We start from the raw sequence: 23,062 nt of genomic DNA on the forward strand, positions 1-23,062 counted from the left end.
AATACATACAAAAAAGGAAATGAGAAGGCACATGGCACACTATAAAAATTATTTAAATATAAAATAAGGAAGTAATGGAGTGAGTATAAAAAAAAAGATATGACACATGGAAAACAAAAGACAAAATGACAGAAGTCCTCCCTTATCTATTACAGATTGAATTATGTTCCCCCCAAATTCATATATTCAAGTGTCACAATCACCAGTACCTGGGAATGTGACTATATTTGGAGATGTGGGCTTTAAAGTGGTAATTAAGCTAAAATGAGATAATTAGTGTTTGTGTGTTTAGTCACTCAGTTGTGTCCGATTTTGCAATCCCATGGACTATAGCCCACCAAGCTCCTCTGTCCATGGGGATTCTCTAGGCAAGAATACTGGAGTGGGTTGCCATGCCCTCCTCCAGGGAATCTTCCCAACTCAGGGATTGAACCCAGGTCTCCCACACTGCAGGCATTTTCTTTACGATCTGAGCCACCAGGGAAACCCCAAAATTAGGGTTTGCCCTAATCCAATATGCTGCTGCTGCAATATGACTAGTGTCCTTATAAAAAGAGATTAGGACACAGATATGTATAGAGGGAACCAGGTGAAGGCACATGAAGACCCAGGGAAAAAAACAGCCATCTATAAGCCAAGGAGAGAAGATTCAGGAAAAAAAATAAAAAGCATCAGCTTTCCGAAAACCTTGACTTCAGACTTACAGCTTCTGGAACTTTGAGAAAATGCATTTCTGTTGTCTAAACCACCTAGTCTGTGGTACTTTATTAAGGCAGCCCTGGCAAACTAATATATTATCATTAATGACTCTAAATGCAAATAGATTAAACTCTCAATTAAAAGGGAGAGATCTACAGCATGGATATAAAAATATGATCCATGAGTCTACAGGAAACTCAGTTTAGATTCAAGACACAAGTAGGTTGAAAGTGAGAGGACAGAAAAAGACTTTCCACTGTAAATAGTAACCAAAAAAAAAAAAAAAGGGCTAGGGTAGATAGTACTGGACAAAATAGATTTCAACTAAAAAAAAGTTACAAAGATGCTCAGTATATGTGTTAATATACTCAGGCTACTATGACAAAAGACCATATTCTAGGTGGCTTAAACAACAGCTCTAAAGTATGGGAAGTCTTAGATCAGAGTATCAACATGGTTGGTTGAATTCTTATGGGAGCACTCATCCTGGCTTATGGATAACTTCCTTTTTGCTGTATCCTCACACAGTAGAGAGATAGAGAACAGCTCTCTGATCTTTTCTTATAAGGGCATTAATGCACCATGAGGACCCCATGTTCATGACTTTATCTAAATCTAATTACCTTCCAAGGGCCAAAGTACCAACCACCTGTAAATACCATTAGATTAAAGGGGAGGGCTGGAACATATGACTTTTGAGGGAACACAATTCCATAACAATATATAGTGATGAAAATAAAATCTTTCATTTCTTATACATGTTTTAATGCCATTCTCCCAAAAAAATAAAATAAAATTAAAAAAAAGAAAAATAATAATAAAATCTTTCAAGAGGAAATGACAATTATAAACATATATACAACTATCAACAGATCTGCAAAATACATGAAGCAAAAACTGACAGAACTGAAGGGAGAAATAGACAATTTTACAATAATAGCTAGGACTTCAATACCCCACTTTCAATAGTGGATAGAACAATTATGCAGAAGATCAATACAGAAAGGCAGGACTTGAACAACACTGTGAAACAACTAGATCTAACAGGCATATATAGAACCTTCCACCCCACAACAATACAATTTTCTTCTTGAGTGTACATGGAGTATTCTCCAGGATAGGCTATATGTTATACCACTAAATAAGCCTCAATAAATTTAAAATGATTAAAATCATACAAAGTATCTTTTCTAATAACAATGGAATTAAATTAGAAATCATAAGGAAAACAACATTATTGGTTCATGTTGTAAGCCTGAGATAATAGTCCCTTCCCTCTGAACATCCCTCTCAATTTAGTAAATATTATAGCAAAAACAAAGGTAAATGTTAAAAGTAATTTCAAATTTAAGGATGGTAGTATGCTTAGGCCTGAAAATTGATGTAATATCACTGTGGTAAATATAAAAATGGTTAAGTGAAAACCTTCATTTCATATATCATGTAGCCATAGAATCCTATCAGAGCCAAGAGAGACTAGGAGCAGCTCAGGGCATTCTGGTTTGTATTTCTTTTCTTTCAACTAATTTGCTAGAAAAATAACCATGATGTATACTGGCAAAAAATAGTTTACAAGGCAGACTGTTTACATAGTTCTTTCTTGGAAACATTTTATAATCATTCATTTATACAGCAATGACCTTTGACACAGGGCAGATTAATTATATTATTTCCATTTTATTTTGTGGCTAAACACAGACATGACTGTCATGAAGCTAGATTCCTCATTAGAAAGGCAAGAGCCGCTCTTAAATTGTTGCATTTTATTTTTTATTTCTCCATGTAGACAAAAAAAGCAGTGAGGTATCTTAAATCTCTTCATCTTCACAACCACCTTAAAGTAAGTAATATTATCTGGATTTTATAGGTGAAGAAGTTGAGGCTCCAAAAAGGACAGTGTCTTGTACAAGGTTACTAGAATATGCTTGCTGCTTCATTGTCTAGTGTGTTTAACAAGTTAGTATGTACAACATTGAGGGTCCTAACGATAAAGTGTACAGAGCAAGGCAGATAATGTAAATGCTGGGTAGTTCTGTGGTGAATCAGAGACCACATGTCCTATTTAAAGGAAGCAGCCACCACTCAGCAAGGGCCAACTGCTGAAATGTAGGCATGTGGGTCCCATATTGCCAGACTTTTAGATTTGACAAGAGACACTGGCTATTTCAAATTTTATTTATATATGGAATTTAGAAAGATGGTAACAATAACCCTGTGTACGAGACTGCAAAAGAGACACTGATGTATAGATCAGCCTTATGGACTCTGTGGGAGAGGGAGAGGGTGGGGAGATTTGGGAGAATAGCATTGAAACATTTATAATATCATGTATGAAACGAGTCGCCAGTCCAGGTTTGATACACAGTACTGGATGCTTGGGGCTGGTGCACTGGGACAACCCAGAGGGGAGGGTAGGGGAGGGAGGAGGGAGGAGGGTTCAGGATGGGGAATGCGGGTATACCTGTGGTGGATTCATTTCGATATTTGGCAAAACTAATACAATATTGTAAAGTTTAAAAATAAAATAAAATTAAAAAAAAGAGAAATATTCTAATTTTTAAATGCTAGCAATTGATTTAAATGTTTAAAGAACAGAGTGGGCTGGATTTAGCCCACAGGACTACAGTCTGCATATCTGTACTTAATAGACTGTAAAAATTGACAGATCAGTGATCTAAGAATATACTGATACCTTAATTTCAATATGAATACTTAATTAACCATAGAGGGCGTAGGGAGAAATCATAGCATCAGCGTTAATGTCAAATCAGTAGTGCTCATAGTGAAATCACATGACTGAATAAACTGCTTCTATTTCAGGCCTTGTGGTGGAGGTGTTAATAAACAGGCAACTATGTAAACAGGTCATCAGAAAAAAAGATCCTGGATAATATTAAAATCAAAAACTCTGTTCTTAAAGTAACTGAAATTGGCTATATCTGTGTGATGAAAAAAATCCCATAATTTAACTTACAGAAAGCCATTTGAGAACACTGTTCATGCTTTGACAAACAATAAACTAAGCTCTATTTAAAATAAAGCTCTGACCTACTGGTAGTGACCAAAACGATTAATAAAATGTCCAATTTTCCATTCAAAAAATGATAGGGGTGGCAGCATTTTATTTTTTGAAGCAGACATTAAGAAGGGCAGGAGAAAGATGGAGAGGAAAATATGAGTACTTGGTGGGAATCTTTCTGGTTTTTATGAAACAACTGTACCATTAATTATACCCCATCAAGGTGCTGTGAATTTGAATATGCTTATTATTTAGAAGTTTAAGTGAATCATCAATGTTGTACAGGGAAAAGAATTGGAGGTAAATGAATTAATTTTCCTCACTGACTTGAATTAAAAAGTGTAAAGATATCTTTCCAGTGGGTAAAATATCATTCTGAAGATCAAAATAAAATTTTAAAGAAAATCAGATTAAGATAGTAGTCTTAAATCTATGCTGCAATGAGTAATGTCATGCCAGAACGTTGTTTCAACATGTTCAAAACTAACCAAGATTTCCCCCACCAACTTTGTAGATTACTTTCACTTCTTCAGATCAAGAAAAAACTCTCCCGTACACTTGTGACTTGGAAATACTTTAAATCATAACTTCAGATTTTGTAAAAAGAATAAGTAGCCAAGTTACATTTACTTAAGCACTCCACTTACTTTGTACTTATTTAAAATAATGACTGGAACCCATATTAAGTAATAAAATGTTGATAAAGATTGGACAAATGGCTCAGTATCACTGGCCCTGAGTTTCTTTATGTCTAGAATGAGGACAGCATTGCTAGGAGAATTAAATCCTGTAAAGTACTTGGCACACAACAAGTGTTCAATAAATGTTAGCTCATTATTATTACACAATAAAATGGTTACTCACTCTTTTGTTGAGACAAATAACAGGCCACAGGCTGCAACCCAATGTGCAACAGCAGCAGAGACAACCACAGAGCAACCATTTCACATTGACTGGGAGAGCCTTTTTCAAACATGCATTCACACGGCCAATGCTGGTCTTAAATTCTTCTGGGGCCACCTACAACAAGGGCACAATCTTTAACACTTTGAGGGCAGCTTTCTACTATTTATCTCTAAACCTAAATAAAATGTTTGTCTTATTACAAACACTTTAAGGAATTAACATATTTATTTCCTCCCTATCTTTTCCTATAAATAGGTATTACACGCTCTTGGATGACATTAGAAAGCAAAACAATGTAATTTCATGTTTACAGAACTTATTCTGATGTTTGAAAACAATCTTCTGAAATTACCAATAATAAAATGACAACAGTAAAATTCGTAGTAAAGGATACCGTCACACAGTTTTCTTACCAGTTATTCTCATTATTATGGCAATATTATTTATAGTTTCCAGTCACTCTGACTAAAGGTTGAATAAGACTAGAAGCATAAAATAACAATAAAACCTCAATACTACTAGAGGAAATAGAATTAAATTTAGACCTCGGTAATATTCCTGGATTACTTTTAAAAAGGCAACTCTCAAATCTTTTCTCCCTGGTAAATTTGCAACATAACAACTTAAACACTTGCCATTGTTTGTAGGGAAAAGGTACATTAACAAAAGACAGTGAGAAATGATCACATTCAAAAAACACTTTAGCGTAAAATGGATTCATAACTGCTGTAAATTTTAGAAGTTGAGAGATCCTTAAATATACAAATTTAATATTTTTAATTACTACCTCCATTCCTGGAAGTGGATGCTTATGGTTCTCTGTAAACAACGACAAAGTCAGTTCAAAGGCACGATCATGACAAGCATAATTAGATTTATACCGAAAATTCTGCTTGAAGGTTATACAATTCAAAGGTATACTAAAAAGACTGCTTTCAGTGAAATCACATTTCTAGATCACAAAAATGATTCCCTTTCATTTAGAAAGCTGTCACACTGTAAAATCTATAAGAAAAAATTCTACCATCTGGCTATGCAGGCAAGAATTAGGAAATTGTTAAGAAAAATAAGTTGCTGTAAAATAAAAATCCCATTAGCATGTTTGGCATCAAAAATATAGAGCTCCACAAACCTTCTAAGTAAAAACTGTTCTACAGGAATCAAATTATTACATTTTTGTCTTTTAATAGACATGTCTTAGAATCAATAATACATACTGATTAATGGATGTTAGAAAGATACACGACCACAGAATTCAGTACCATCATGATTAAAACATTAAGTAATTATATTAGCTTTATTAGAATTGTTCATGCTACCTAATAATGCTGCTTGCTTAACCTATAAATTTTCCTTTTCTCCTAATATGTTAATTAGTTATGAACTTGTAAGGCTCAAAATTGTATTTACAAGAGGAAAGTAAATTTATTTCATTCTCCAATATGATTTAAAGACAATCACCGAGGAAAAAGAGTTCCAAATAAATAACTAAATTTCTAGAGTCAATATGAAAATAAATTCAGGGAACTATGGCTGACAACTGGAAACAAAACACCAACAGGCTAAGCACATTAAGACAATAAATCAAGATCTAGATTCTTTCTTATTAGTTATAAAAAATTCTAGGTAAGTTCATTTAATTTTTGTGAGCTTTAGTCTCCCATCTGTAAAATGAGAAAAATAATATTTCTATTATATACCTCATGGGGAATGGAAATTATACCTTAGAAAGAACCTCCTACCTAGAATGCTTTGAAAAAGGACGATAGTGAATCATATCTCTGCTTAGATTTGGGGAAAAAAAGCAAGGCTTTTTTTTGCATGGAGTATCAACTGAAGGTTTGGATCAGGTAACTTAACAGTGTTAAACTCCACAGGTTTTCTACACATTCTATTCTACATAAAAGGATAATCTGCTACATTTTGAATGCAAATTTAATGGTTTTCAATTCTTTAGAGAAAAAAATGTTCTTTTTAAAAATCTAGGTACTAAGTTGCTATCTTCATTTACCTCTTAAACAGTGACATTCAGCTTCTTTTTTCCTAGTGAACCAGTGAGCAACCAAATGGAAGCTAAAATAAGGAAAATGTATTTATATATTTAGCTCTAATCTGTAATACACCATTATCAATTTTCTTTAAATTGTGTATCTAGAAACACTAATACATTTTTAAAATATGGCAAATTTTGATATACTCATATTAAATCTGTCCATTTACAAATTTAAGTACCTGTAATTAGAATTTAAATTTTGTTTAAAAAGTAAAATTTTTATATATAACTTTTATTTAAAAGTGTGTAATGTAAGCACAGATGAAAAAAAGTAAAGAATGAGGCTAAAGCCAGAAAAGAATCAATCCAAAAAGTAAAACTTGATTTTTGTTTAAAACACTGTGAATGAAATAAATTGCATGCCAAGGTATGTAAAATTTGTTATAAGATTTATCTGTCATTACATGCTTCTGGAAATGAATTAATAAAACCATTTCTAAAATGTGGCAATTTTCCTTCTTCCCCACCAATATTTTCCATATGTAATACATAATATTCATAGCTTGTACTCTATCACTATGGACAAATTAAAAACTAAAACATTCAAGTTTCTAAAAATGACAATTCAAATTTTTTGAAGTCATAACATAAACATACCGAAAATAAAACTTTTACTAGAATTTCACACAATAAACTAAAATCTGCATTTTGACTTTAAAAGGAAGCCAGAATTGTCTTTGAAAAAAAAAATCTGTATTTGAATAACAGTAAAAGTCATAAAACAGAAATAAAGGCATAGGAAATGAGAACTGGTTAACTCCCAATTTTAAACAATGTGAAAGAAATGTTTAGTTAATTGTGTGGAATCAGAGTTAATAACATTTTACTCATTTACTTCCATATAATTTGAGTATCACTAGTAATGAAGGTTAGATGGAAGTCTTTTACTTTGTAGCTGAATGGCAGGTTGTAAAGAAACATTTAATTCCTCTTGACTTTCTTAGAAAAAAGAAAGTCACATCATGAAAGTGGGGGAAAGGGTCATAATATTTTATAACAGGATGCAAGAGACTTTGCAAACAGAAGAAAATCTAAGCAAAACCCAGCAGGACTGATTTGCCTCCTTCAGTCACGGGGAACACAACCCCATCAATCACTTGTCATACTGGATCACAATAGTAAAGGTGGATTTTATGGTTTACAATTCCCAACACTGCACGCTAATTTCCTTGTAACACCATTTAACTGTTTCAAGCTGAGGGCTGAAAGCTTTTATTTCTTTTCTGAAATTCTGTGGTTCTTTCATTTTCTGGTCACCAAAATTTGTATGTACACACCTGTTCCATACATCCTATCATGACAGGACTTATCTTAGTGAAAGATGGAAACAATCTTTGCTTAATTTAATGTAAAAGATTATCTTTTTATTTATATTAAAAGCACTAACACATAAGAAGCACAAAATTAATACTAAGCCATAGAGCTTAACAAAATGGCTTTTGAGATTTTTGGAATTCACCCTGCAATTTTGCTTAGTTTAGGCATAAAAGCTATTTAAGAATTCCATTCATGCTAGAATACTGGTTTTATAAAATACAGATTTAATTTTCTATTTTAGCTACTGCATTTATTCATTGTGAAATATATTTACACTGCTGCTCAGTCTGGAATTCAAACTTTTTTTCTTTAGCTTTTTCCTGAAACATGTAAATTTTTTTTTCTGCTTCTTCTTCATAGTTATCAGAGATGCATTTTGATAATCCAGAATAACCTTTACACGTGAAATAGTGCCTACTGGAGAAAAATAATCTCATGAAAGGGAAAATAAAGAGAAAACAAAGCCACCATATGATTTTTCAAAATCAGATTTTCAGAATTCCTTCAGCATTTTCCATCATCAAACACTAAACTAGGATCACTGTATCATTTATGCCTCATTCAACATATGAGAAATTTTGTGCATTTAAATAATGTACACTAGAATAAATATCCAATCATTATGTGTTACAAAAGTGGTCACCTGAAAAGAACGGATGTCTTTAAGAACAGTTCATATCCAGCTTAATATTCCTGGTGCTTCTGCTTAGTTACTTCAGTTGTGTCTGACTCTGTGCGACCCTATGGACTTCAGCTTGCCAGGCTTCTCTGTCCATGGGATTTGCTAGGCAAGAGTACTAGAGTGGGTTGCCATGCCCTCCTCCAGGGGATCTTTCAGACTCAGGGATCGAAACCAGGCCCAGGTTGCAGGCAGATTCTTTATCAATGAGCCACCAGGGAAGTCCAATATTCCTACTTCCCTAGTTTAAAGAACTGTACTATTCTTTGCGCTGGTGGAATTTCAGTTTTTAGAAGACTTGGAAAGGTGAAGAAATATTCTGAAGATTACTTGAGCATATAAAACTGGCCAATTTCAAAGATGGAAAGATGGATAAGTCTTATACCTGGAAACTCTATTCTCTGACTTTTTCAATTATTCAGTTTTTAGAATTACTTGGAATTGTAATTCAAACTCTTTCTAACTAAACCAATATTAAAACTGGATGCAACTGCTAAGACCACACATTTGGCAGCAACAAGGGAAATATAAAGAACAAGTTTTCCATTGGAGACATCTTAATTCACATTGTCTTTAATTTTAATATTGAATTTGCCATCTTTCTACAAACCAATTATTATTCAAGAGATTTTTTTTCCCATAGCTATTTTTCCTTGGAAAAAAAGTTTATCTAAAACAAATCTAAATCTGAACTGCTGCTTAAACTGGTGAACTATTCTATATGATCAGGACAGGAAGGTATAACATACTAGAAAATGAGGCCAAAATCTCAAACCAAAGGGCTCTTTGTAACCTAAAAAGATAAATGGCCACATATTTTCTAATGTTCACTTAGCCAGGGACTATCACTACTTGTTTATTACTGTATGGAATGATTTGACATCATATATCAGGAGAGAGAACAAATTATTGGTGGGACTGAGAACAAAAAATTACTCAGAAGAACAAGGTTAAAGTAGCAAAAGCAATTAAAATGGAAAGATGTTGAGTAGAGAAAACTGGAAAAACAATCAGGGTGAAACTAGGATATACTGATGAAGAATTGTCAATAACAATCACAAACTTACACTGTGAAACTAATAAGTACCTGACAATACACTAGGCGTTCTATATACTCTCTTTTGTCTTATCACAGCCTTTTCCTTTGGGCTTAGAAGTTAGCATTACTGTTGTAAGAGGATTTTCCAAACACTTTTGAATCCTAGAAGCTCTCTGAAGATTGAACCTCAATGCTAGAAGATACTACTGAGTGTAGAGGAACCAGGAAACAAAAAGGTTGGTAACAATTTATTGCAGTGAGTCTAATTATAGAAACTCAAACTGTCTAAAGTGCAGAAAATTTTGATTTTTTTTTTTATGTACTGGTATAACAAATCACATCACAGGATACTTTAAAATTCACAGAGTGATACAAAGTTGAACAATAATTTTGTTAACTCTAAAATCACTGGAAATTACTGATCTAAATTAAAACAATCATAGCTACCAGTGCTGAGAAAAAAAAGCAAAACTGGAAAAACTGAATAGATAAGTAAATGATAGCTGGCATTATTAGACAATGAACAAAATAACTGGTCATAGGCTAGTAGTCACGGAGACAGTTTTCAGTCACTAATGATACAGCCTAAAATTATCCTGGCCTCTTACTATTAGACTTCATTACAGTGCATCAAAGCACCTGTCATAACACTAAATCAGCCATACACCAATGCTTTTAGAATTGAAAAGTTCAATGCAAACTCTCACTTACCTTCCCTGTTAGAACTGAGGGAAATTCAGTATCAAACTTGTTGCTCAAGCCAAACCTTAAAAACAAAGAACAAAATACATTCTACCCAGCGTATTTAACTCTTTTCCTTAAAAAAGTTACAAAGCCATGCATTTTTCCTTTGATTCTGTGACCTAAAAGCATGTCCTATAAATAATTTTATATTTATAGAAAATAAGTGTTTGACTATTAATCCAAATTAAAAGTAAAAGGAACTTAAGGAGCCAATGTTAAAGTAGGATTCCAACAAGAGCCATGATATGAGATTAAAAAATAATACAGAAACACTGATATAGAGCTGGAAATATTATACTTTTTGATTGAAATATTTCTATTAAAACCCATTGTAGTTGATAACTGTTGGAACTGATGGGTTGTATGCGGGAGTGGATTATACTGTTTTCTTCTACTTCTGTGGATATTTCTGGTAAAACCCATTTTAGTTGATAACTGTTGGAACTGATGGGTTGTATGTGGGAGTGGATTATACTATTTTTTTCTACTTCTGTGGATATATAAAAATTTTCCTAATAAAAATTAATGCAGCTTTTGGAACTATAGAGCTTGATAACTTATGATCAGTGACTATTCAGATAATCAAAGGTTGATCCTTATGAATGGCTTTTATGTATATGCAACCAATTTTAAGAAGACAGATCCCAGCCTCAAAAGCTCTGACTTTCTTTAAGTACACTTAACTGAAATCTGTACTATGTCAAGATGATTTTTATAAGCCTTCCTTCACCTCCTTGTTGATTTCAGTAGGAACAACAAAAGTCACTTCCTGCACATTAGATGATATATCAGAGCGACTACAATTTATGTTAGTGTAAGCAAAAGGAAAAAAAAAAAACATCCAACAGTTAATAAGAACTCATTGTGAGGTAGACAATAATAGTAACAGTTATTAGTAACTATCTATTTACCATGAGTTAGACACTGTTATAGGTAAATATATTACCTCTAAACTTTACAACCCTGCAATAGAGGTATTGTTATCTCTGTTTTACAGAGAAGGAATCTGACAGAAAATTTTTATTTCAAAAAGTAATTAAATGATTTGCCCAAAGTTATTATAGTAAGAGATTGTGCTTATTTATTTATTTTGTATTCTCTTGTGCTCAGTCGCTCAGTCGTGTCCAACTCTTTGAGACCCTGTGGACTGTAGCCCACCAGGCTCCTCTGTTCATGGGGATTCTCCAGGCAAGAATACTGGAGTGGCTTGCCATTCCCTCCTCTGGGGGATCTTCCCAACCTAGGGATGGAACCCAGGTCTCCCACATTGCAGGCAGATTCTTGACCCTCTGAGCCACCAGGGAATAAGGACAACCAAAATTCAAATGCTAATCCTTAAATTCTTTCTGTTCTATATTAAGCTCCTGAAGAACAAAAACTATGGCTTATTTACTTTGCTATCTTCCATTATGCTTAGCAGCACAATGGAATCTAAGTGCTTAATAAAAGTTTGTTGAAAAATGAGCTACTGTGTGTACTGTTTGATTCTACTGATGTATGGCATTTCGGTCTTAGGGTCATTTTATAGACATCTTAAGAATCCAATGTCCTATTAAAACTCTGTGAGAATATCATAGTCTCCTTGTATTATTTATGCTAATAGCTCCTTTACAAGGACCCAAGTGAGTCTTAAACACAAAGACTCTATACTTAGTAGCTAGCAGCAAGGAACACATCCATACATAAATAAATTTTACTTTATATGTTTAAAATGTATTTTAAAACAAAAAATTCCAGTTTTTAAAAGAGTTGAGAAAATTAATTAGCAATTATAAAAAGACCATAACTTCATTAAAAATATCATTACTTCTCTAGGTGTCAGTACATGTAATGAAAACATAGTATTTTCAGGATAACATCCTCATAATAACATTTTCTTTAAGTCTTTACGTAGAGGAGTACAGTCAAACTTAAAACAGTACTCTTGTACATAAATTTTTATGACAACTTTCATGTGCTGTTAGAGAAATTGATAACTCTAGTATTATTTATATATTTGCAACTGTGTACTAAGTGATCAGTAAAACAGCAAATATTTAACAGAGCAAGAAACATTTCATTTAAATAATATTTAGCTAAACAGTGGCTTTATCACTAGTCAGGAAGGTGTAATTCAATTCATTATTCCACAGAATTCTTATTGTATAACAAAGAAACAGATATAGTTTTCATGAAAATAGACATGATACATTTGAAAGTAGAGTTCTATTTCCATTCTTTTACCTTGTCTTTTATTTTTCAAATCCAATTTTATTTATGTATTCATTTATGACCATGCCACCTGGATGTTAGTTTGACAGGGGATCAAACCCATACCCCCTGCAGTGGAAGTGTGGAGTCCTTTTCCTTCTTGTCTTTTAGATGCAATGTTTATAATTTGTTTCTACCCCTATTAGAGATTGCCGCCATTATAGATTTTTCCAAGTTGCCATTCTTTTATCATATACCAAATACATAGAGGATATAGACATATGTGTTCCTCAAAATGTATGGAATATTTCTATTATTAAAAAAATTAGCTTTGCTATTCTCTCTTTGCATTTATCATCAGACAAATGAACTCAGACAAAAGAACTTTTTGTCTCTGTTTCCATTTCCTTAATATCCCATCCTTTAATCTTTTGGTTTGTCTTTTGATATTATTTTACTGAAAATAATTCCTTATTTGGCAAATTTATTTAGAAAGACAAGTTAATCTTACTGCTAAGTCTCTTCAGTCATGTCCAACCCTGGGCGGCCCCATAGATGGCAGCCCACCAGGCTCCCCCATCCCTGGGATTCTCCAGGCAAGAACACTGGAGTGGGTTGCCATTTCCTTCTCCAATGCATGAAAGTGAAAAGTGAAAGTGAAGTTGCTCAGTCGTGTCAGACTCTTGGCGACCCCATGGACTGCAGCCTACCAGGCTCCTCCATCCATGGGATTTTCCAGGCAAAAGAGTACTGGAGTGGGGTGCCATTGGCTTCTCCGAAGTTCATCTTATTTATTGCTAAATTCAATACCCTCTTTTCAGAACTTCCCCTCCTGACTTTGCACTCTGTGATGCTGTTTACCACTCCCTTCTCAACACTCTCCCATTTGTTCACTCTCTCCTAACACTCTTATCTTTTCCCAAAATTTAGCTTTTAGTCATCTGCTTCTCTTTCTAAAGGAATTATAACAGTTCATCTATTTTAATAGCTTTGAAAAATCACTTCTATTCTGATGACCATCAAATCTATATCTCCAATTCTATATTTCCCAACATGCTCTAGACCCTCACCTCTAACTGCATACTAAAAATTTCCATTTGGAAATAATGCCTTTTGCAACAAGATGGATGAACTTAAAGGTTATTTACTAAGTGAAATAAGTCAGAAAGAGAAAGACAAATACCATATGATACCACTTATATGTGGAATCTAAAATATGACACAAACAAACTTATTTATGAAGCAGACACACAGACATAGAGAACAGACTTATGGTTGCCAAGGGGGAGGGGAGTGAGGGAGGGATGGAGTAGGAATTTGGGGTTAGCAGATGTAAACTAACATACATAGAATGGATTAACAAGATCCTAATATATAGCACTGCTGCTGCTGCTGCTGCTAAGTCGCTTCAGTCGTGTCCGACTCTGTGTGACCCCAGAGACAGCAGCCCACCAGGCTCCCCCGTCCCTGGGATTCTCCAGGCAAGAACACTGGAGTGGGTTGCCATTTCCTTCTCCAATGCATGAAAGTGAAAAGTGAAAGTGAAGTCGCTCAGTCGTGTCTGACTCTTAGCGACCCCATGGACTGCAGCCCACCAGGCTCCTCCGTCCATGGGATTTGCCAGGCAAGAGTACTGGAGTGGGGTGCCATCACCTTCTCCGAATATATAGCACAGAGGACTATATTCAATATCCTGTGATAAACCACAGTGGAAAAGAATATGAAAAAGAATACATACATATGTAAATGAATCACTGTGCTGTACAGCAGAAATTAACACAACATTGTAAATAACTATACTTGAATACAATAAATTAAAACAACAACAAAAATAAAAACTTCCATTTGGATAGCTTTATACCTCATGTGAACACATGTAAAATTAAATGTTACCTTTTATTTGAAACTGGCTCCTTCCTTTCAAATCCTTCATCTCTTTCAATGGCGCATTGACTCTCTTTAACCTAGATCCTGGTATCATTTTTGTACCTTTTATCTCCTACTTTTCACACCTTGCTTATATCCAAGTGGTCCCAAATACTGTTATTTGTTCCTTTGAAATCATTCTTATAACATTTACTTCCTTTCCACTGCCACTGTTACATTGGCTCTTTGCTTATGAGGTTTCTCTTGCTTCCTCAGTTCAGTTCAGTTCAGTCTCTCAGTTGTGTCCGACTCTTCGCGACTCATGGACTGTAGCACGCCAGGCTTCCCTGTCCATCACCAACTTCTGGAGCCCACTCAAACTCATGTCCATCGAGTCAGTGATGCCATCCAACCATCTCATCCTCTGTTATTCCCTTCTCCTCCTGCCTTCAATCTTTCCCAGCATCAGGGTCTTTCCCAATGAGTCAGTTCTTTGCATCAGGTGGCCAAAGTATTGGAGTTTCAGCTTTAGCATCCTCTTGCTGGTTTTGCTTCCTCTCCCTGGTTTAAATCCAGTGCAGTCTTTATGGCTCAAGCCAAGTTCCAACCCTTGCTGCAAGTCTTCATGGATTTCCCTTTCTCTGAAAACTGATAGCCAATTTTAATCTGTACTATACAATTCAAAAGTATTAAAGATATTTTCCTTTATTCTTTGCTGATCCACATGAGTTTCTTAAAGGCAAATTTCCTGTAACTTTGTAAAGCAAGACCTATTCTTTGCTTTTTCTGTATTCTTCATAGTGTTTATCTCAGTGCTCAGGTTCTCAAAAAATTCTTTCTAAATTCACATTACAAATTTTCTTCTCTAATATAAAAAGAGATTGTCTTTTCTAACACATAAAAAGTATATTAGAAATGGTAAAGCAGGGAATTTCCAGGCAGTCCAGCGGTTAGGACTTCGTGCTTTCACTGAGGAGGGCCCAAGTTCAATCCCTGGCTGGGGAACTAAGACCCCACAAGCTGTGCAGCATGGTCAAAAAAATTCAAAAAATAGAAACGGTAAGGGAAGGGAAGGAAATGGTACGGAAGTCATTTTACTTCTTAAAATACTCCATTATGGCCTACATTTATCTACTTTAAAAGGTATAAAGGTAGGCAAACTAGGGCCAATATATTCTCATGCTACTGCTAAGTCGCTTCAGTCATGTCCGACTCTGTGCGACCCCTTAGATGGCAGCCCACCAGACTCCCCCGTCCCTGGGATTCTCCAGGCAAGAACACTGGAGTGGGTTGCCATTTCCTTCTCCAATGCATGAAAGTGAATAGTGAAAGTCAAGTCACTCGGTTGTGTCCTACTTTTAGCGACCCCATGGACTGCAGCCCACAAGGCTGCTCCGTCCATGGGATTTTCCAGGCAAGAATACTGGAGTGGGGTGACATTGCCTTCTCTGATACATTCTCATAATTTTGGCTAAAAGGCAGTAGCAATTGCATTCTTGCCTACCAGCGTTTTTTTCCCTTAACTTTTACATTAGATATTTATTAAGCACCTAAAATGAGGACTTAAATAATCTGTGGTACAACATTTTACTTAGTAGTTACTAGGAAAATGTTGAAATGGCTACTGCTAAATGATGAACATCTCAGCACCATTAAGTTAATAAGATCTGTGAGTTCACAGAGGTTAGATAAACTCATCTACCCATTAGTGAGTGATCAGTGAGAGACATGAGTAAAGATGTGGAGTTTGTCAGCATTAGACAGAAGAATTTGAGAACTGCTCACATTTTCATTTTATCAGGTTCATTAAATAAAGAGCATATTATGTGTTTGAAGCTGACCCACTGGTGGTTCTTAATGATTGTATTTGTCAAATGTCTGCAATGTCCCAAGTTTTAATTTCTTGGACAATTCTTTGCAGTAAAGGAAATTGAGGCAAAGAAATGTGGGTCCTCTAGTTGCTCTTCTGCTTTTCTTCCTCTTTACACCTTGCACTGTCTTTAATTCTTTTGAAAATGGCTGTACATCAGCCTCTGAAAATCCTGCACAAATTTTAAGTTTATATGTTAAGTTGTTTAAGAAAACAGATAAAATGTATTAAAATTCTGCCAAAGAAAAACACATTTCACTAGAAAACTTTGCACTTATAGTAACACTGTTTCTGAAGCATGTGCATTGAATTCTATTTACTACACCAAGAAAAAGGAAAGTCTATGACATATGATTAAAAGATATTTTGAAAAATTAAATTTCTCTAATCTTCCATATGGAAATATGTCTTGCTGCTTTGTAAAATGACAAATTACTATAGCTTCAGTATTCTCAAAGCCTAAAATCTTATAAAAGATTTACCTTATACAAACACAAATTAACAATGCTTCACTGTTATTTCTCAAAGACAGCTGTTTACAGAAAAGGCAACATTTGCATTGCTATTTAACTTTTTGCAGAAATGCACTGTTTGACAAATTTGGCTATCTTTTGAAATTCTATATGTAATAACTTCAGCTTTTTTAGATTAATTTTAATGAGAATTTTATATATCTGAGCATTGACAAACTCTCATCTCTACTACTATATACCTCTACTATAGAGGAACCAGAGATCAAATTGCCAACATCTGCTGGATCATGGAAAAAGCAAGAGAGTTCCAGAAAAACATCTATTTCTGCTTTATTGACTATGCCAAAGCCTTTGACTGTGTGGATTATAATAAACTGTGGAAAATTCTGAAAGAGATGGGAATACCAGACCACCTGATCTGTCTCTTGAGAAACCTGTATGCAGGTCAGGAAGCAACAGTTAGAACTGGACATGGAACAACAGACTGGTTCCAAGTAGGAAAAGAAGTACATCAAGGCTGTATATTGTCACCCTGTTTATTTAACTTATATGCAGAATACATCATGAGAAACGTTGGACTGGAAGAAACACAAACTGGAATCAAGATTGCTGGGAGAAATATCAATAACCTCAGATATGCAGATGACACCACCCTTATGGCAGAAAGTGAAGAGGAACTCAAAAGCCTCTTGATGAAAGTGAAAGTGGAGAGTGAAAAAGCTGGCTTAAAACTCAACATTCAAAAAACAAAGCTCATGGCATCCGGTCCCATCACTTCATGGGAAATAGATGGGGAAACAGTGGAAACAGTGTCAGACTTTATTTTTCTGGGCTCCAAAATCACTACAGATGGTGACTGCAGCCATGAAATTAAAAGAGGCTTACTCCTTGGAAGGAAAGTTATGACCAACCTAGATAGCATATTCAAACGCAGAGACATTACTTTGCCAACAAAGGTTCATCTAGTCAAGGCTATGGTTTTTCCAGTGGTCATGTATGGATGTGAGAGTTGGACTGTGAAGAAGGCTGAGCACTGAAGAATTGATGCTTTTGAACTGTGGTGCTGGAGAAGCCTCTTGAGAGTCCCTTGGACTGCAAGGAGATCCAACCAGTCCATTCTGAAGGAGATCAGCCCTGGGTTTCTTTGGAAGGAATGATGCTAAAGCTGAAACTCCAGTACTTTGGCCACCTCATGTGAAGAGTTGACTCACTGGAAAAGACTCTGATGCTGGGAGGGATTGGGGGCAAGAGGAGAAGCGGATGACAGAGGATGAGATGGCTGGATGGCATCACTGACTTGATGGACGTGAGTCTCAGTGAACTCTGGGAGTTGGTGATGGACAGGGAGGCCTGGCATGCTGCGATTTGTGGGGTCGCAAAGAGTCGGACATGACTGAGCGACTGATCTGATCTGATAGAGGGTAAATAATTATATACTTTAAGAAAAATAAGGAGTTTAATAATACCTAAAAATAAGAAAATAATCTCATGAGATAAAATTTTTCTTGTATTTCAATACACTGGATCCAAATATTTACCCTAAAAATATCAAGAAGAAAAATCATAGCTATTAAGCTATATCACTCAGATGTACAGTGTTTTTGAAACAACTCTTACAAGAGACATTTCATTATTTCTGTTTTCTAAAACCTTAAATCTGTGGGAGCTAATTTAGCCATGTATGTATTTTGGAAAAAGATCATTAAATATCCATTTATGATCATCATCATCTCAGATTTAGAACTACAATTATTGTGGTTAGGTTATTCGACTTCCCCAAAATTATAATTCATTGATAAGGTATTAAATAACTCTTGTTAAATATATTTAATATTAATTAGAGACTAAAGATCTCTTCAAAAACATTAGAGATACCAAGGGAACATTTCGTGCAAAGATGGGCACAATAAAGGACAGAAATGTACGGACCTAAAAGAAGCAGAAGATATTAAGAAGAGGTGGCAAGAATACACAGAAGAACTATACAAAAAAGATTGTAATGACCCAGATAACCACGATGGTGTGATCATTCACCTAGAACCAGACAGCCTGGAGTGAGCGGTCAAGTAGGCCTTAGGAAGCATCACTACGAGCAAAGCTAGTGGAGATGATGGAATTCCAGCTGAGCTATTTCAAACCCTAAAAAGATGACGCTGTGAAAGTGCTGCACTCAATATGCCAGCAAATTTGGAAAACTCAGCAGTGGCCACAGGACTGGAAAAGTCAGTTTTCATTCCAATCCCAAAGAAAGGCAATGCCAAAGAATGTTCAAACTACCGCACAAGTGCACTCATCATACACGCTAGCAAAGTAATGGTCAAAATTCTCCAAGTTAGACTTCAACAGTACATGAACTGAGAACTTCCAGATGTTCAAGCTGGATTTAGAAAAGGCAGAGGAACCAGAGATCAAATTGTCAATATCTGTTGGATCATAGAAAAACCAAGAGAATTCCAGAAAAACATCTACTTCTGCTTCATTGACTATGCTAAAACCTTTGACCACATGGATAACAACAAACTGTCGCTGCTAAGTCGCTTCAGTTGTGTCCGACTCTGTGCAACCCCATAGACGGCAGCCCACCAGGCTCCCCCGTCCCTGAGATTCTCCAGGCAAGAACACTGGAGTGGGTTGCCATTTCCTTCTCTAATGCATGAAAGTGAAAAGTGAAAGTGAAGTCGCTCAGTTGTGTCCGACTCTTAGCGACCCCATGGACTGCAGCCCACCAGGCTCCTCCATCCATGGGATTTTCCAGGCAAGAGTGCTGGAGTGGGGTGCCATTGCCTTCTCCAACAAACTGTGGAAAATTCTTAAAGAGATGGGACTACCAGGCTACCTTACCTGCCTCCTGAGAAATCTGTATCATGTCAAGAAGCAACAGTTAGAAACGGACATGGAACAATGGACTGGTTACAAATTGGGAAAGGAGTATGTCAAGGCTGTATATTGTTACCCTGCTTATTTAACTTAAATGCAGAGTACATCATGAGAAACGCTGGACTGGAAGAAACACAAGCTGGAATCAAGATTGCTGGGAGAAATATCTGTAACTTCAGAAATGCAGATGACACCACCCTTATGGCAGAAAGTGAAGAGGAACTCAAAAGCCTCTTGATGAAAGTGAAAGTGGAGAGTGAAAAAGCTGGCTTAAAACTCAACATTCAAAAAACAAAGCTCATGGCATCCGGTCCCATCACTTAATGGCAAATAGATGGGGAAACAATGGGAACAGTGACAGATTTTATTTTCTTGGGCTCCAAAATCACTGCAGATGGTGACTGCAGCCATGAAATAAAAAGACGCTTGCTCCTTGGAAGAAAAGCTATGAGCATGCTATGAATAAGAAAATACAAGCAGTAAAGGGAAATGTCAGGAGATTAGGCTGATGGATAGGCAGGGTCTAGTCATATATTCCATGCTTTAAAGCTTAGACTTGATCCTACAGATGAAGAGAAAATGACAGAAGTCTTAAAGAGGAAAGTGGTGTCTCCATTTAGCAGCAGACTGAGGGACGACTCGATGCACATGAGTTTGGGTGAACTCCAGGAGTTGGTGATGGACAGGGAGGCCTGGCGTGCTGCAATTCATGGGGTCGCAAAGAGTCAGAAACGACTGAGCGACTGAACTGAACTGAGGGATCGATGTGAAGGTGATTAGGATGAAGACAAGATGATGAGTAGAGTGGTGAAAGGGGCTTGAATCAGGGAAGTAAGTGGTGGTAGGGAGGAAAAGAAGAAAAATTTAAGCCATATATTGTTTATACTCACTGATTTCTTAGATGTGAGAAGACTGAATGGGGAAGATGAACCACTTGCCAGAGTTAACTGGGTTGGAGAACTCAGAAATAGAAGGAATTTTTTGAGGGGTTGGGATGGGGGTGTGAGGATATGTTGTAGGAGAGGGGAGGATGAGTTCTGTTTTGAACACGTTGAATTTAAGATGTCAGTGACTCATTAGGTGAGGAAGCCCAGATAAGAGTCTTAGCAGAGTCTGGTATAGCAATACATATTTGGGAGACATCAGATAACTGAAACCATGGGAATCAAGATGAGGCCACCTATCTAGAGTAAGGAATGAGAATAGTGGGATGAGAACAAAACTCTGGAGATCACTGGTATTCAAGGAGCAAAGGAGGAAGAAAAACCCATGAATGAGACAGTTCAGGAATAACCAGAAAAATAAAAGGAAACCAGGGAGAGTAAAGTGGCCAAGAAATTCCTAGGTTTGTTTGGCTGGTAAAATGTTTTGTTTTTTAACAGAATTTGAAACCCTTGAGGCAAAACACATACCTTCCAGTTCAACTAAGGCCCATCATTACTCAAGCTGCAACCATTTTCTGTGACCTGTCTTGCCTCTGAAGGCCTGTGTGTTTGTGACCCCTGGAGTAAAAGCCTCTAAGAGAGAGTCATTATAAGTCTCATATGCAATAGAGAGGACCAGAAAGATAGAAAATGGAAGATGCCCATTAATTTAGCAACAGAAGGTCATGATGATCTTATTGATGCCAGTTTGTCTGAGGTCATGGTGGCAAAATCCAGGTAACAGAAGGGTGAAGAGGAAATAGACATGGTGAATGTAGCTACTCTTAAGAAATCTGGAGAAAGAAAAGAGATTAGACAGTAGCTAATGGGGAACATAGGTCTAAGAAGGCTATTTTATTTTTACAGAATTAGATTCTGAATACAGTTATAGGCTGAGCTAATAGAGGACAAGTGAGGTAATAGTATATAGAGAGGGGCTGCCTGGAAGGAGGTTGCAAAAGAAGGTTTTGGAAGGCATCAGTGGAGGGGTGAGCTCTGAACAAGTGGAGGGACTCCTTGACCTCTGAAAGTGGAGAAGGAAAGCATAAAATTCAAACCTAATTAAGATCCAATGCAGGTTTTTCAGCAGGAAAGTGACATTTTAAACTGTGTTTTAAGAAAATTAGTTTGGCATAAGCATCCAGATGGATTGGAGTGGGAAGACGCAGCAGACTGTGGCTGCAATTCAAGTAGAAGATGATGATGACCCAAACTAGCAAGGTGCCAGTAGAAATGGAGAAAAATGAATAATCTAATAGACTTTTTAAAAGGCATGAAGACATAATTCTGGGACAGACTGGCAATGGACAATTGAAGGAGAAGGAAGAGTTAAAAATGACTCAATAACTTGAAATATTACCTGGGAAGATTGGAATGGTAGTATCAGAGTCAGAAATGGGGCAACTGGAATACACAGACAATGTAAGGAGAGAAAATATTAGGTTTAAGATATACTGAATCTGAAGTGATGGTTCTCAGATCTTAAACTTTGAAAAGAAACAACATCCTCTAAAGAACAAGTGACTACACAAAGAATGAAAAAAATAAGGATGGGAGAGAATAAGAAATATTTCATTCAGATAGGGCAACTAATACTCCCATGTCAGAAAAAATTAAACAAAGGCTGATATATTAGACATTTCAAAATTAAATTTACTATTTCCTAAGGACTTTACTTTATCTGTTGTAAGGAAGATTTTACTATCATAGAAAGACCAGTTTCTCAGATCCAGTAAAACTTTCTCCTAAACATTCAACCTTTTTTTTTTTTTCTCCAAATCTCAGACATTTAACATCAAATGTTCTCTCTAGGTCAGAGAACATGTACAACGAAATACTTTTCCAAACTATGTACATTGGTTAGCAATTCAAGTACTGGTTTGCTGCTTTTCAGGTTTTGCCTTCAATTAATGCCAACAGTTACTAAGAGCACCACTATTTCACGCTCTTTATTCCATAATTATTAAGCTAGGAGGGACATTACACTTATCAAAAGGGCCTGAGCATGGCAAGTGTCATGGCAAGTGCTTTTAATTGAAAATAGATTTATAAGTTGTGTGAAGAGTAAAATGAAACCACAAATAAGTTTTGGAGAACTTAAATTCTGTTTTCTTGCTTGTTCTTTGTTTTCTGAATTTTAGAAAATAATGAGGGGAAGGAGTGTTGGAATATAAAATTACAGACTAGAATAAAAAGTCTTTTTCTGTTTAGTCATGTGAAATAATCTGCATGAAAGTAAACTTTGGTGCCAGAATCATAATCAATTTGAGTAATAGATTGTCTCCATAGTGATGAAAGGAATCTAAGTAAAACTGTGTAGTAAGCTGGCATCTGAACATTGTAGACTATCTGCAAAATTCTTGAACCAAAAAAATTGTGTTAAACTTGCCTAACCAAATGGCAGATC

The 23,062-nt window shown here is 35.8% G+C and overlaps 1 protein-coding gene across 6 annotated transcripts in view; it reads right to left on the reverse strand.

Moving 5' to 3' along the window:
* Positions 1–23,062, reverse strand: part of CHIC1 (cysteine rich hydrophobic domain 1) — a 47,050-nt gene that overhangs the window by 22,158 nt on the left and 1,830 nt on the right. For all 6 annotated transcript variants that reach the window (XM_070784706.1, XM_019956438.2, XM_019956437.2 and 3 more), the window contains exons 2-3: positions 10,424–10,478; positions 4,583–4,738 (exon numbers count right to left, since the gene is read on the reverse strand). In XM_070784706.1, coding sequence (XP_070640807.1) covers positions 4,583–4,738; positions 10,424–10,478 — 211 coding nt within the window. The remainder of the gene's footprint in view (positions 1–4,582; positions 4,739–10,423; positions 10,479–23,062) is intronic.

Source organism: Bos indicus, chromosome X (genome assembly GCF_029378745.1).
Source record: "Bos indicus isolate NIAB-ARS_2022 breed Sahiwal x Tharparkar chromosome X, NIAB-ARS_B.indTharparkar_mat_pri_1.0, whole genome shotgun sequence".
NCBI classification, from domain to species: Eukaryota; Metazoa; Chordata; class Mammalia; order Artiodactyla; family Bovidae; genus Bos; species Bos indicus.